The 14569-nt window shown below is 35.8% G+C and overlaps 2 protein-coding genes across 2 annotated transcripts; one reads left to right on the top strand and one right to left on the bottom strand.

Moving 5' to 3' along the window:
- The first annotated feature begins 458 nt into the window (after positions 1-458).
- On the top strand, positions 459-1084 carry LOC117632404. Its single transcript, XM_034365865.1, has one exon. It carries the CDS (start codon positions 488-490, stop codon positions 869-871), a length of 384 nt encoding a protein of 127 aa, XP_034221756.1. The 5' UTR covers positions 459-487; the 3' UTR covers positions 872-1084.
- A 735-nt stretch (positions 1085-1819) lies between these two features.
- Positions 1820-5164, bottom strand: LOC117632803 (probable phytol kinase 3, chloroplastic). Its single transcript, XM_034366385.1, has 6 exons — positions 4753-5164; positions 3726-3793; positions 3515-3646; positions 2637-2752; positions 2366-2480; positions 1820-2274 (listed from the first exon to the last, which is right to left on the bottom strand). Exons 1-6 carry the CDS (start codon positions 5110-5112, stop codon positions 2097-2099), a joined length of 969 nt encoding a protein of 322 aa, XP_034222276.1. The 5' UTR covers positions 5113-5164; the 3' UTR covers positions 1820-2096.
- Between the last annotated feature and the right edge of the window lie 9405 nt (positions 5165-14569).

The following is a 14569-nucleotide window of genomic DNA, read 5'->3' as shown; positions in this document are numbered from 1 at the left end:
AAATGCTAATTTGATATTGCTTATTCAGGATGATAATTGATTTTTTAAAGAATTTGAAAAGTTCAGCCTGTTTGATAAATTATGAGAAAATAATTTATTGTTAAAAATTACTGTGAGAGAAAGTTATAAGAGAAAGCAGATAATGAGGTGCTTTCATTTTCTGATTATGCATTAATCAGTTTCGAAGAGGTGACGATTATGCATTAATCATTTTCTAATTATGCGAGAATTAATACCAACACTTTTAACAAAAATTTTACCAAACGCCAAACTGCTTTCTCTCACATCTGATTTCTCTTACAACAAATCTAACAATGATTATTTTTACAACACAACAATGCCTAACTAGCCTTAACTGTCACGTTCGGCAATGAGACACATCTATACGATAGTCAAACATTTCACACTTTTGTTACTGGCAAAACCAAAAAATCCCCCACTTGGAAAATCATAATACCTTAGCAAGTAAGAGATTAGAAATCTAGAGATGATGAAGAAACCGACATCAACAGCAACATGGGCACTTCACAAATTGCTTAGCATGTCACCTGCCATGGCTCCCAACCAAGACCAAGAACAAGATGGGATTCCCTTCTTGAGTGATAGGCACTTTGCCTTGCATGGGGAGGTCATGATGGTTGTTGTGGTTGTTCTCTTTGCTGCTTTCATTCTCTGCCTTGCTGTGCTTCCATGTCTCAAGCGAGCTAAGAGTCCTCAACTGCGATTGAATTCAGTTGATGAAGAAGACTCTGCTGTTGTTGCGAAGCCATTCAATTGTTTCTCACTGTGGTTGAAGAAAAAGAGGACAGATGATGTTGGTGCACAGGAAAATGGTGCAGCAGAGTTGCCATTGACGTCTTCTAGTTCATAACAAGTGATTTTGTTTTTAGAGAGATTTGCATAGTGAGGGACTTGGTAAGTGCAGAGCAATTCTGTTTTGGCCTTGTTTGGCTAACATGTAATCTGGGCTGTGGCTGTGATGAGCCTTCCATGATGTCTGTTTCACGGTTAAATGTCCCTTATCTTGTGTTTTTATAATGTTTGAATTCTCAATCACACACCTAATATCGTCTATGTTCCATCATTTTTTTCTTGTATATTTGCTACTTCAGTTAGTTGTCTCTTTTATTTTGAACCGTTAGTTTGGATGTTTGATTTGTTTGGGAAATCAGAAGCTATCACTCTCTCATTAAGGAAGCAATGAAATGAGTAGGATTGGAAGCTTTGAGTTGGTATGCTGAACTAATTAATCATTTGAACGACCAAGCGGCGGATATTCCAAGTTCGCAGGAGATAAGGTAGGAGACGAGCATCTTTGATGCCTCTTGGCTCAAACTAGGAGTGGGCATGGAGCCGGCCCATTCAAACTGTAGTGGTCGGTTTGGATTGGTTTTAAACACACACACAAATATAAATTCAAACAGTTCAAAACTGGCCGATAATAATTTCTTTAATTGCGTTTTGGGCTTTTGTAAACCGACCTAAACCAAAACAGTTCTTCAAGAGTCCCGATGCCCCTGTAATCATAATTAATGTGTGTGGTTGTAACTGTTACCAAATGATAATCATAGTTAATTTATATAACACCTGGCATGGATTAGGTGAAGCGATAATGCTACCTCTTGGTTAAATCTGGTGAACAAATTTGTTACCATCATCCTGCATGTCGTTTCGTCACTCGGACTGAAAATACAGCCCATACTTCAGTCTTGTGTGCTCCTGCTATCTATGATTTGAGTGTTTTCTGGGACTCAAAACATGCTAAAATCGTAGAAGATGTGTAGCAAACATTTTCACTTGATTAATTGTGGGTAAAGACTGAAATAAACATAAAACACGTGCATTGATGAACGCGGAATGCCGCCGATTACAAGAAGAAACACAGTTGTCTTATTCATGCGGGGGGCTGGTGAGTCACCTGCATTGCCATGAATTTTCACAAAAGAGCATCAAGGTTACATCATTTATGGGTACGATATTATCCATTACAGATCGTCAAGCTAAGAAACAATACTATAGTACACATATTACAACAACCAATCAAGTTGGCCAAATGCAGTTGATTCTTTCGCCACTATTTACAAGGATTACCCAAATCAGAAAACCAAACTGCCGACTAATATAGAAGCAAGTGGAACTGTTAGGTTGTCATCAATGTCAGTGCTTATCGGGAGTGATTCTACCAGTGCTGAGGCAAGAGACACAACCAAGAAACCCAAAACCATATCCCAACTCTCCTGAACAAATCCAAATCTGGAGAAATAGTGCATATACCTGTCAACATTGCCAACCAGTAAGAAACATGATAGATTCTAAGGTTCAATCCAGTTCTAAAACAGCAACAAAATAAGCAAGCAAAAGTTACCCGATAGATGTTAAAAAACCAGCAGATGCCATTGCAACACTACCAACTACGGATTTGTTTCTGTTGTATGGAATTTTCCGAGTACCAAACCGCCTACCAACAATGTCTGCTAAACCTGAAGGAAGTAAGTAAAATCAATTATAATCCTTCAATAGAAGTTTGATAGAAGTCCTGAGCAGCTTAACCATGAAATCAAGTGTTTTACAAGAAGAGCTAAAAGTCAACCTAAATCAAGACAACAGAATGGACAAACTGAATCAATTAGATGTACCATCTCCAGCACATAGATTGCATATAAGAGCAATTGCAATGGGGGAAGTTCTCCAATAGATTATACAAGCCAAAGTTATTGTCGTGGCATAGTACAGTGGCCCCTTAAGAAGTTCCCTGATGCATGAAGTAAAGGGAAAATAAGAAATCATGGCTTACTTATTAGGTAATCAACAAATTGAAATAAGCATAAAGCAAACATTGTTTGTAGTCTTCGCTCATACATGGCTTACTTCTAGAAATTTGGTTCCTACTAGCAGGCATCAAAATTTCAAGGGCCAACAAATTGGTAAATAACCATAACCTATTCCTCTGCTGACCAATGAGAGGAAGTAGTTTCCTTTTGGAAGGATATAGATGGGGTAATGTGTTGGGGAGTTGGGTAATGAGATAATTGGGTCTTCCATCATGTGGTAATCTCCAGCGTTAATTTTTGGGATCCAGTTGTGAAGAAAGTAGAGAAGAGATTGAAATGCAGCAAAAGAAAGTTCTTATCTAGAGGAGGTAGTCTTACATTAGTTTGATCGGTTTTCACTTTGAGAAGTTTGTTGACTCCTCATCATCTATCTCTTTACAATCCCGAGAAAAGTGACAAACAGATTTGAAAAACTAATGAGAGATTATTCGGGAATGTTTCAGAGAAGAGAAAGCAGGTCATTTGGTAAGGTGGGAAATTGGATTCTTGCCACCGCGTTTGTACTTGTTTTTATCTTATATTGATAAAATTATTTTGCATCTCATTAAAAAAAAAAAGGTCAAACAGCTGTGTAGCTTCATAGGAAATTAGCAATGAACTCTCTAGGTGGGAGTGGGAACAAGTCCAAGGACAGAATCACTCCTATATGGATTTATAGCAGAAAAGTCTTTCAAAATCACTACCTGTAGTCTCCAGATCTGCTTATTGATTTCACTGTTGCTTCATCTTTCCATATACCGAGTCCCAATAGAAGCATACGGAAAATATTGATGCCTGGAGTAAGAGATGCTAAAAATGCTCCTTGAAGGCCAGAACTGTAATTATACATAGTACCTATTATCAGTCAGATGCATGGTAAAGTTATTAAAACGACTTATTTAGTCATGCGATTACCTGAATAGCGGCCAGCAAAGCATGAAAACTAGGCCAATGCTCACATGCACAAACTTTCGATTGAGTTTCTACAAAAGAAAAGATAACATACTCTTAGATGCACAGGCTTTTAGGACAGTAAGTTATGCTAAGAAGGAGAACCTATCTGTCACAATATAGAAATTGAAGCAGAACCCGTGATAGGATCAGACTTCCCTTCTCCTACATGTTGTGAAGGCAAAAGGCATGCAAAAGTCTAAAAGCAATAAATTTACAAGAGCAAGCATGTCCCTATTTAGGCTAAGAATTAGAGGGATGAGATGTTGCATACGACAAAACAGTAAATACTGATACAACTCCTCGATTGTAAAACCATCTATCACACTCCATCTCAATTGATCGCTCCCTTGTTTGACGTTTAATGAGACCTAATGACAGTGGATCCCCTTGCTGTAGCTTAAGTTCCCTAGCAGACAGACAATCTAGCAAACCCGCTAAAATCAGCTATCAAAACATGGTAAAAGATAAATAATCTGAAAGCACTTTCAGCAAGGATGACTACTACAGGCACACAGACAGTGAACCACCAAACAACACTCACTGGTTAAGTTCATACAAGCTCACTCTTCAGCTATTACTTGCAGAGGAAAATACTAGCAGCCCCTTTTAACAAAAAAGAAACAACATTCAATCCTGCTACATTTGGCATGCTTTTGCTCCCCATTCTTCACATCAGCAGCAGCTTTAGTGGTACAACCAATTATATTTCCAGTATACTTAAGCATAAATAGTCTCTTTTGGAAGTTGTCAGTACACTAATTGAGGTGAGGTTTACAGTTGCAATTTTTAACCAATTTTGCAAACTCTTTTAGCTATGGTTCTTAATTATCAACAAAATCAGTGCTTTCCCACAAATCAATCAGAACCCAACACAACCCACCAAAGATTAGGCGAAAAATTGTATATCGAAACAGAAAACGTATACAAACACGTATAAATACGAGTTATACTGGGTACCCAAAAGAGAAGAGAAACATGGGATTTTGACCTGGTCGAAGAATCCACGTTTGGCGGTCTCTTCCCACAACAGAAGGAAGAACAGAGCAACACCACCGGCAATGAAGGTGGCGCAAATATCAGCGACGACCGGGTTTTGAGGAAGCATAGTGGCGGGAGCTGACGTGACTTGGCGGCGACGAATCCGATGCTTGATGGTGGTTGTTGTTAGTGGGTATCTGAGTGTCCCAGCGAGAAGAGAGTAGGAGGTAATGTCTGAGATTGATTTGGGAGTGAGAAGAAGAAAACCAAGTCCAAAGGTAGAAGACGGTCGTGGTAGGTGTCCTACATGGCACGGAAACGAACATGGGGTGCCTATGCCTATTGGATCTAAAGCGCGGCAAGAGTGCATTTTTGCTCCTATCAAATGCTCTGAACCAACTTACCCTTCCCTTATTTGCACTTTTTGTGTAAATTCCACTAGTACTGTGTAAAATTAGTGTAAGACCGTTATGCTGTGTAAAATTAGTCATTTCCACCTTCAGTAAAGTTATCCATTTGAATGGGAGTACTATATGTGGCTGTATTTGATATGTGGCTGTATTTGGATAGGAGTATTATATGCTGCTGTGTTATTACCGTATCATTCTATAATTCCTTTCGAGGTGGATTGACTATTATTTAATTTTCCTGAATTAAGGTTATACAACTAAGCCTAATTTATATCTCTCTAAAGTCAATACTGGGCTAGAACCCGCTATAGCCCAAACGTGGATCCACCCCTGCACACGAACAACCCACGTAAGGAACAACTATTTGATTGTGGATTGGATGCTCTAATTCTTAGCAACATGTTGAGAGGTGATTTCTTTTTTCATGGAATATATTAAGTACTTTACTTATATATGTCTTTTATAAAAAAAAAAAAAAAAATCAAAATACTTATATATCTAGGGTAAGAGAATGCTATCTACTTTGTCTTTTATACATTTTATATTTCGTTTTTATCCTACAACGTGGTTTGATGATCAAAATTATCTATCTTCTATGTCACCAATAAAGATCTTCTATACAAAACATTAAACAAATAAAAAATCGTTTAGCCATCGAAATGTTTTTGGATAAATAGACGAACCCTGGTGTTTGGATTAGACAATGACTTATCACACTATTAATCAAATGGCAAAAATGATTTTCATTTTGACTGATCTTTTTCAGGAATGACCTTAAAAATGAACAATTTCGATTATCATACAAATTGCATAATAAGAAGGAGAAGGGGGAAGATATAAAGCAATGTAGCTAGTGTTTTCTATCTAAGGTAATGCCCTTTCGATAGACAGTCTCGCAGTATGGAATGTTCATCTTGCTAGATACTGAATATGAATCAAATATTCAAAAAGTATTGATCTAAGTAATGGTCTAAATTCACAGTATGACAATATATAAGTATTTTACGTCGCTAGACTGTCTATTGTGAATCTGGATCATTGATCATATTAGTTATTGCAAGAATGTGTGTGGTATAAACTGGCAATATGAAAATATAAGCATTTGTCTGGCGGCACAAGAATATTGAAATTATTCATGAATCTAATATACATAGTAAGTGTGAACTATTCTACATGGCTCATGAACCGATACTCTGCACGAACTTATACTTTGCATGTCTGCAGAGAAATTATTGTATGTGCCCGTTGTATATAATTTTTACAAGGTAATCGATTAAGTATATAATTTTTTTACAAGGTAATCATAGTTATTGAGAATACAAAAATTTCTACCCTGTAATTAAAATATTTGATACTAAACACAAATTTACAAATGCTTTTAGGAACCAGATTTGTATTTCTAGACATGTTTTTAGGGGCGTGTTTCATATACCATGTGTAGAAATTATATTAGAAAACATATATATACTCCAAGAAATGAAAATAAAGATAAAGATGTAGCCCTAGTAAGAGATTTTTCTGTGTAGGACGTTTGTTCTTTAATAAAGAACTGAGACGCATCAATAATTGTACGTCCGTTTCATAATCTAATGATCCGGATTAGAATTAATTGTTAAAACTATTCAGTCAAAACAAATAAGTCACTTTGACCAAACTAGTTGCCAAATTTCTGTTGTTTACTTACGATCGTAACTGTTTCAAAAGTCACTATAATTTTGATTTTATTTCAGCTTATACGATCCCATGTTACTTCAATATAGGAATTAAGAAATATAATTATATGGAGCCAAGAGAGTAAAAATGGTAATTTTGATTAAAAGGAAAGTAAAAACAAGACAACTAGAGAAACTATAGCTTGTTCCTATCCAAGATTCTCTTGTTATTTCTCTTTGTTTAGTATCTATAAAAAGGGACATATAGAGAACCCTAATACTCACTTGCTCTAATCATTTTTCTTTTGTGATGTTAGTATCGTATGAGTAACATTCTAGGCTTTGGTTTTCTAGGTTATAATTAATGTCATTTTGGCTAACATCTGTTTGGCTGCTTGGCTTTTTCAGGTTACAAACATACAAATGGAGAGCTTCAACGAGAACACAAACTCCCAGCTTCCCCCACTGCCACCTCTGCCCCCCTCTCATCTAGGGTGGCAGAGCTCAAGCGTCAACTCTCCCATTATCCCATTGGCACCACCATCCTATGATATCAGTGGTAACGCAGCTGACAAAGCCAAAGGACTTGCACTAGCACCAGAAACTACTCATGAGCCCAACTCTGAGATCCAGGTTGTTGATCTAGAGGATGATGACCTTGAAGAGATGGACGCCAAGCAGCAGAAAAAGTTTATTATCTAGCCTTCTCACCATAGATCTCCTTTCCCTATATATTTAAGAAATTAAAACCACGGTTGGAAATTTGAATTTTGACTTTTTTGTTAAAATTATAAGATCCAACCCGAAAGTAATTGGTAATAGGTGATGAAGAGGCCCAATATCTTGTAGGTACAGGACAGGCTTTGACATTCCATAAAACTTAAAACATGAAGAATCTAATTATACTCTCAAGAAAACATGCATTTTCCTTCTGTCTTTTCTAGATCGAATAATTTTTAAAAATGTTTGATCTGTTTTCTCTAGGGTTCTGGCTAGCAGAGAGTATTCACTCAGGTATCGGGTCAAGCAGGCTGCATATGTTACGAAACTCGAAAACGAAGTGAAAGTACTTCAGGTAACTTGCATCTCGTCCCCACATAAATTCTCCTTAATTATATGTGTTGTTCCGTTGTTCCACTTCATTTATATATGCATGTAAGTGTTGATCCTTTGCACACACAAAAAAAAAAAAGTTTGCTACATGGATGTGGGATTTTATATATACATCATGTGTGCAGACTGAAATAGCTGTCAACACTCCGAGAGTCAAATATGCGGGTCATCGTAATAAGTTGCTGAGGGCGGAAAACCATGCAATGAGACAAAAGCTTTCTGCATATACTGACGAACTTAAGTTCAAACAAGGTTTCTCTCTCTCTCTCTCTCTCTCTCTCTCTAAATATAAACACCGTTTTTGTTATTTGTATCATCTCAATTGATCATTTGTGAAACAAAAACATCGGCATATTATTTCAAATTTTCTTGATACATACATGAATGAACTTAACAAAGGGTTAAACTTAAATATTTGGGTATATGCAGCTCAGCATGAGGCACTGGTGAAGGAGAGAGACTCTCTGAGGCAGCTCCATCAAGCTCTTCTACAACAAGGAGCAGCTGAGGCCTTCAACCCTCCACCAGATTGTCAATTGGTCAATTTGGGTCTGGACCAGCCTGGCTTTGGGCTTGGACTTGCTGATCAATTCACCGGGCCGGCTGGCCTGGTTGACACCCTGATGCTGAGCCAACCTGCTGATGATCTGAACCAATATGGCTGGCCAGGACAGTCGTTTGTGGAGATGAATGATTTGGACATGCCTAATATGGGCACATTCATCGACCCTTTTGAAATGAATCATTTGGGTATGGACATGGATGATCACATGGCCATGAATCCGCTTAACATGATCAATAATGATGGTGATGATGATGCTGATCTGCATGACCCAGCTGGGCCCTCCTTCAGGTTCATGTGAAATTTCATATAGAAGTCCTCCAGCTAGCTTGGTTTATTAGTAGTATTTTGTTGGAATTTTCCGGACACATATCCATGTTTTTGTGCATGGGATTTTAATTTTCTTTATGTTTCTTGCTTAAATTAATGAACTCAGTTTGGTGTTTGTTAAAGAGACACATGATCTTAATAATATTATGGAGGGCTTTTGTTTTGGTTTATGTTTCGACTCGTACATTACTTGAATTTGAATTCTTTACTTAGTTAAGATCCATTAATTCTTCAAGTAGATTTTTTTTAATTACCCACGACTTTAAAAAAGAAGAAAATTTTGAAGTGGTTGACATAACAAAATGACTTTATTTTTGTATAAATTTCAGGTTGTTTCATTGTCAAGTATAATTTGTTGTATTATAAATGAAATTGATCAATGAAGTATATACTAGTCCTTTGTTTGTGGATTTATTTCTTATGTGAACACATAAAACATTGTTTTACACTACGGTATTTTGAGTAAATTAAAGGGAGCTGATTTTCCCACTCCCTTTTTGTCCATTTACACAGTCTTTGTTGAAAATTATATGTCCTCACGCCTCTTTTGTTCGCTTACACTCTCTTTTATGTTATAGTAAAAAATATTAAAAAAACAAAAAGGAGTGTAAGCAGACAAAATGAGAGTGAGAAAATGATCACCCAAATTAAATTAGTATAAGTAAATTTAATCATTTATTCTCTTTCTTTTTTGGATTTCTAGCATCCATTGTACCAAAACCAAAAAATAATAATTTCTGATTAAAACAATGACCCAAAACATAGTACCATCTAAGTATAATAGGAAATATACAAATACATAAAGAAAAAGTTGGCTTGCTTGACAGATTGACAAATTGTAATATTAAGACTGTCAATATGAACCTTTGGTTAGGTAGATTCAAGATTCGATTGATTAGGTAAATTTCTTATTTAAAATGACAAACTGTCTAACAAAAAAATATTTTATATGCACTGCATCCAGAGACAAAGCCTTAAATCTTCCTTTCTCGTTTTTTCCTTCTTTGCTGGGTATCCCAAGGGCATTTTTTCCAGGACATATGCCTATTGTGTCTATGATGCCATGTAAAGGATATCCCGGAATTTCTAGCTGGCATATATATTTTGGGAGGGGGCTTGTACCAAAGAGATTTTTAAGGTGCATTTTATGTTTCCTAATATGAATTTCGGCTAAAATCAAATGAGTTCTTATTTTATCCGGTTATATTTGAAGCTTTCACTTATCCTAATTCTAACTCATTAAAATTTGAATTAATTTACTTACGTATATTGTAGGTTGCTAAGGGTATAGCTTAGCTCAACCCTAAGGCAAAACATTTCCCAAGTATGATTCTATAATTAGTCCCCTCCTCCAAGGCCCAGCACCCGCTCCCACCCTAACAAACTTTTTAAGTTCTGCTTCAAATAAGATCATCTACGAAAATAATAATGATTCGTGAATATATAAACAGTTGATGAAACATTAGTTGCCATGTATGATAGGAACTAAAGCCCTAGAAGTACTCTAATTTTTCTATGAAACAAATGGTGCATGTTGATATAAGGGTTGGTGCTCCAATATGCGTACATGCATATATAGAGTTATTTGCACTAACACCCTTTTATGTTTTTGGCTGTTTCACAAAACTCTCTAAGGTTTTGGAAATTACCCAAACACCTCATAAGGTTTTAAATTATTTTCACAAAACCCTTTTCCATTAATTTTTCATCCAAAGATTGATGTTTTTATATAAAAAATTTCTCAAAATGACAAAGTTTGCCTTTGAGATTAGATTGCACATACATTCATTGAGGTTGATTTTGTCATTTGCACACGTTTTATTAGATGAAATCATCAAGTTTCGAATAAACAGTCAACGAAAATGGGTTTTGTGAAAACAATTTGAAACCTCAAGGAGTGTTTGTGTTAAATTTGAAACCTCGGGGGATTTAGTGAAAAAGTCGAAAACCTATGAGGGTATTAGTGTAAATAATTCTTTAAACCTTGCATACATATACACTACATATTAGCAAATTATAATTAAAGACACTTGTCATTTACCTCTAAGTAAGTTGTTGGATGAAAATGTCACTACAAAAAAAAGAGTGGCAACAGTCACCATTATTTGATGATATTTGCTGGGGTGACTAAAGTCACCCCAAAAAATGTCACCAAATGTCACCAAATAATGTTGATTGTTGCCGCTTTTTTTTTTTTTTTTGTAGTGTGTGATGGTTTAAGAACTATATCATTTAGTTACATGCTTTTAAATCTTTACCCTATATATCAACTGTTCAATTTTAATGAAACGCTAGCATAATCTTATATATGTCTCGTTAAATTAGGTATATGTGAATCCGGACTCAACATTTGATATAGAACAGATAACTGAGGCGAAACTAGCAAGTTACAAGTTTGGGCCTCAAGCTCCGATTTGGGGCCATGACCCACCGTTTTGAACGGGGCCACGAATAAAACTCATCGCTTTGCCATGATGTATGGGTTTTTTTGGGTGTTCGAGATTGTTTAGCAACCCAAATGAGCCTTTTAATATTTTACTAGTTTTTGGAAACTTTTGTTATTTTTCCTTTTTGATTCCTAGGATTTCTAGGAATATTTAAACAAACTTTAGCCCGTGGCTAGGGGATGATATTATCATTATGAATTCAATAAACGAGAGGTTTTCTCATATCTCTGGTGAATTCCATGCTTTGATTCTCTTAAACTAATCGTATGATTACCTTGTTACTTTGTGTCAACATTTGTGGCTAATTAATAACTTATACTATAATTAAGAGATAACTCAATATGCGGAGACAAATATAACCGTCTAACCTTTAATTTCTACCCACTTATTAATTCTTTATCTCGCACAACTTTATTCATCCCTCTGATTCCATTGTAACTTCCATATATCATACTGCTCATGCATCGTATCTATGTGTAATTAATGTTTATATAGTATTTTATAAAATGTATTTCTTTAAAAGATCTCAAGAACTTCTTTTCTTTCCACTTGTATCCAATCAAACCATGCGAAATTCCACATGAAAATCGACCTTGGATTTGAATGCGGCTTTGGAGTCATATGAGAATATGCATTTTTCAACGATGCTTTTCTATTGGTAAAAGGGTAACAAGAGATTTTCTTTAGATATCTTTCTTTGTTGTAGATTAATGCATGCCTCATTTGCATTTAAAGACATAATTTTTTTGTTTGCTTTCTATTTTTAATTGTGTTTCCTTAGCTCCTTGTAAGATTTACTTCGAACCAAGTTTTTGTGCAGGAATTAATCTAGAGTTAGAAAAGTCTTCATATGGCGGAGTTAGAATTGTAAAATTGAAGGGGCCGAAATAGAAAATAAAGTATATCAAATATATATGATTTAAAACTTACATGTTAAGTTAAATATTTCAAACTTAATCATGTATAATTTATTTTAGAGAGTCCATTAACTTAAATTACAAATTGTCGATTATTAAGTGTATATAGTATTATATATTATATATAATATAATAGAGGAGGGAGGTAAAAAATTGAGTGGGCGAAGGCCACTCCTGTTCTAGGAGTGGCTTCACCCTGGACTACTATGAATTACATGAGAGCATACATATATATATGCGTTGCTTTATATACCTGGATTTTTGTTTTATTTTGTCAATCAAGCCATTTCTATATATAAAAACGATTGAAAATCCTTTAATTTTTCTTGATCCTCTGACCAGCAAGATTGAAAGCTAGTAACCTTAAGTGCATGTACTTCACTAGTATTAGGATCTTATTGTTGAAAATTTATTCATTGTGAGGCAGTCCACATGGCACAATGTGGCATGATGATCATATTGGTGTACTGTAATGATTAGGGCTAACCCATACCTTGCGTCAATTCATCAGTTTTTTTCCATATCAATTGTCTTCATTACAATTAGGAAAAATGTTTAAATTGAAACTTTTCATACAACGTTCTTCTCACAACACGTAAAGGGTTGACGCAAAACAAACCTGATCGAGATGAGGTTATATACATGGAAGAAATTTTGAGGAAACCCCTTTAAGAGATGAGCACAAAGATAAAAAGGGAAAACCAAGTTCAAATATGTTAAGCACCATCAGCACTTGTCTAATGATGCTCTGCAAAATGACCAAACTACCCAACCCTCCCTCAATCCAACATGATTTGTAAATACTAGTTTTGTAATTTCATCTATTAGATTTTTCAAATTGAGACCAAATGACAGCTTTGTAGGCGCCAATCAATAATGTGGGGGGAATGGTAATATATGGTAATTTTTCTGTATCTTGTCTGTATAAACATAGGTTAAGTGTACACATTGATTTCTGAGTGCTTTGTTCTCCATCACAAATTCCTCCTCTCCCCTTTATAAGGACATTATTTCTATACTCCTAGTGTGTGTCTCTGTTTTCTAGCATTTCTTGTTTTCTTTACAAAGAAAGAGAAAAAGGAGAGAGTGAGAGCAAAACTATGGATCCAAACAAGAAGCTTAGCTTTAGCGAGGGATTTGGATCATGGGCTAATAGACCCATCGACCCGAGGCAATTCTCAATGATGCCTCCACCCAACCTTCCTTTACCCCCAACTGGTTCATTTCAAGGGTGGAGACAACAACCCTACTGGATGAGCCATGCTGAAGGTATGGGTGGTGCAAGCAGCAGTAGTGCCAACCATGGCCAGCTTTTGGAGCTTAATCCCGGGATTAATGCCAGCATTGCCAATAGGCTCAACAATATTAATACCACTCCTGCTATTGCAGCAGCTGGTAATAATGGTGGAAAAAATCCAAGCTCTGATAGTGATGATGACCATGCTAATGGCAAAGCCAAAACTGTAACTGTGGATGGTGTTCAGGTTAAACTGGGCAAAAACGCGGACGCTGAGGCCATGGATCCAAAAAAGCTCAAACGGTAACCATCAACTATATACATTAGTTTGTTGTTCACCGCATAGAATAATTTTGTTTGTACCACTTTACATTTGTTGACCACCCCTTTAATAGAGTCAAGCCATTTATGCATATTCTATTAATGTGGGTCCCAATTTTACTTCTATTAGAGAAAAAAAACTTATATGAAAGGGGGATAACATTGTTTTGCTATCTCTAGCTAATTACATAATGTCATTTAGAAAAGTGTTCATGCGTGACATATCGTAATTAACTAAAAATAGCAAAATAGTACTATCCTTATTTCATGTAAGTATTTTTCCTACTAGAGGGTGTGGTCAATAAATTACGTAGTCAGAATAGGTGGTCCAAATATATAAGAGCAGTAATTTTAGGTAACGTATTATTTTTGTTATTATATATCTAACATTTTCATGCGGATATTTGATGGTTTTTTTAGAATCATTTCAAACCGGGCTTCGGCGCAGAAATCTAGACTGAAGAAACTACAATATATCGCGGAGATGGAAAGGAAGGCGAAGGCTCTAGAGGTAACCATTGGGAGCTCTCACAGAAACCATACGATTCAGATATTTCCCTCAACATATATATGAATTAACTCAACTTCAAAATACATTGTATTTACTACTTAATTTGAGTATGAAAAAATATCTTAAATATAATTATTTGATATCTCATTTAATGTTTGTGTACATAGGCTCAAATAGCTTTTTTAGCTCCTCAAGTTGAGTTCTACACACACCACAAGCATTATCTACAAATGGAGCAAAAGGCCTTGAACCAACAGATAGCTGCTTACGCCAAGGACAAGTTAATGAAAGATGGTAAAACCCTAGCCAGTACCCCCATATATATCT

This window comes from Prunus dulcis, chromosome 6 (assembly GCF_902201215.1).
Source record: "Prunus dulcis chromosome 6, ALMONDv2, whole genome shotgun sequence".
In the NCBI taxonomy this organism is placed as follows: domain Eukaryota; kingdom Viridiplantae; phylum Streptophyta; class Magnoliopsida; order Rosales; family Rosaceae; genus Prunus; species Prunus dulcis.
The sequence above is the reverse complement of the archived record's forward strand: the minus strand, read 5'-3'. Positions and strand labels throughout refer to the sequence as shown.

Bases quoted from the DNA above. Each gene is read 5' to 3' on its own strand.
- LOC117632404 (XM_034365865.1), top strand. From the start codon at position 488: ATGATGAAGAAACCGACATCAACAGCAACATGGGCACTTCACAAATTG.
- LOC117632803 (XM_034366385.1), bottom strand. From the start codon at position 5,112: ATGCACTCTTGCCGCGCTTTAGATCCAATAGGCATAGGCACCCCATGT. The intron at 3,647-3,725 runs GTAATCGCATGA...GTATAATTACAG, and splicing joins CTTTGCTGGCCGCTATTCAG to TTCTGGCCTTCAAGGAGCAT. The intron at 2,753-3,514 runs GTAGTGATTTTG...TTCATGCATCAG, and splicing joins AGCAGATCTGGAGACTACAG to GGAACTTCTTAAGGGGCCAC.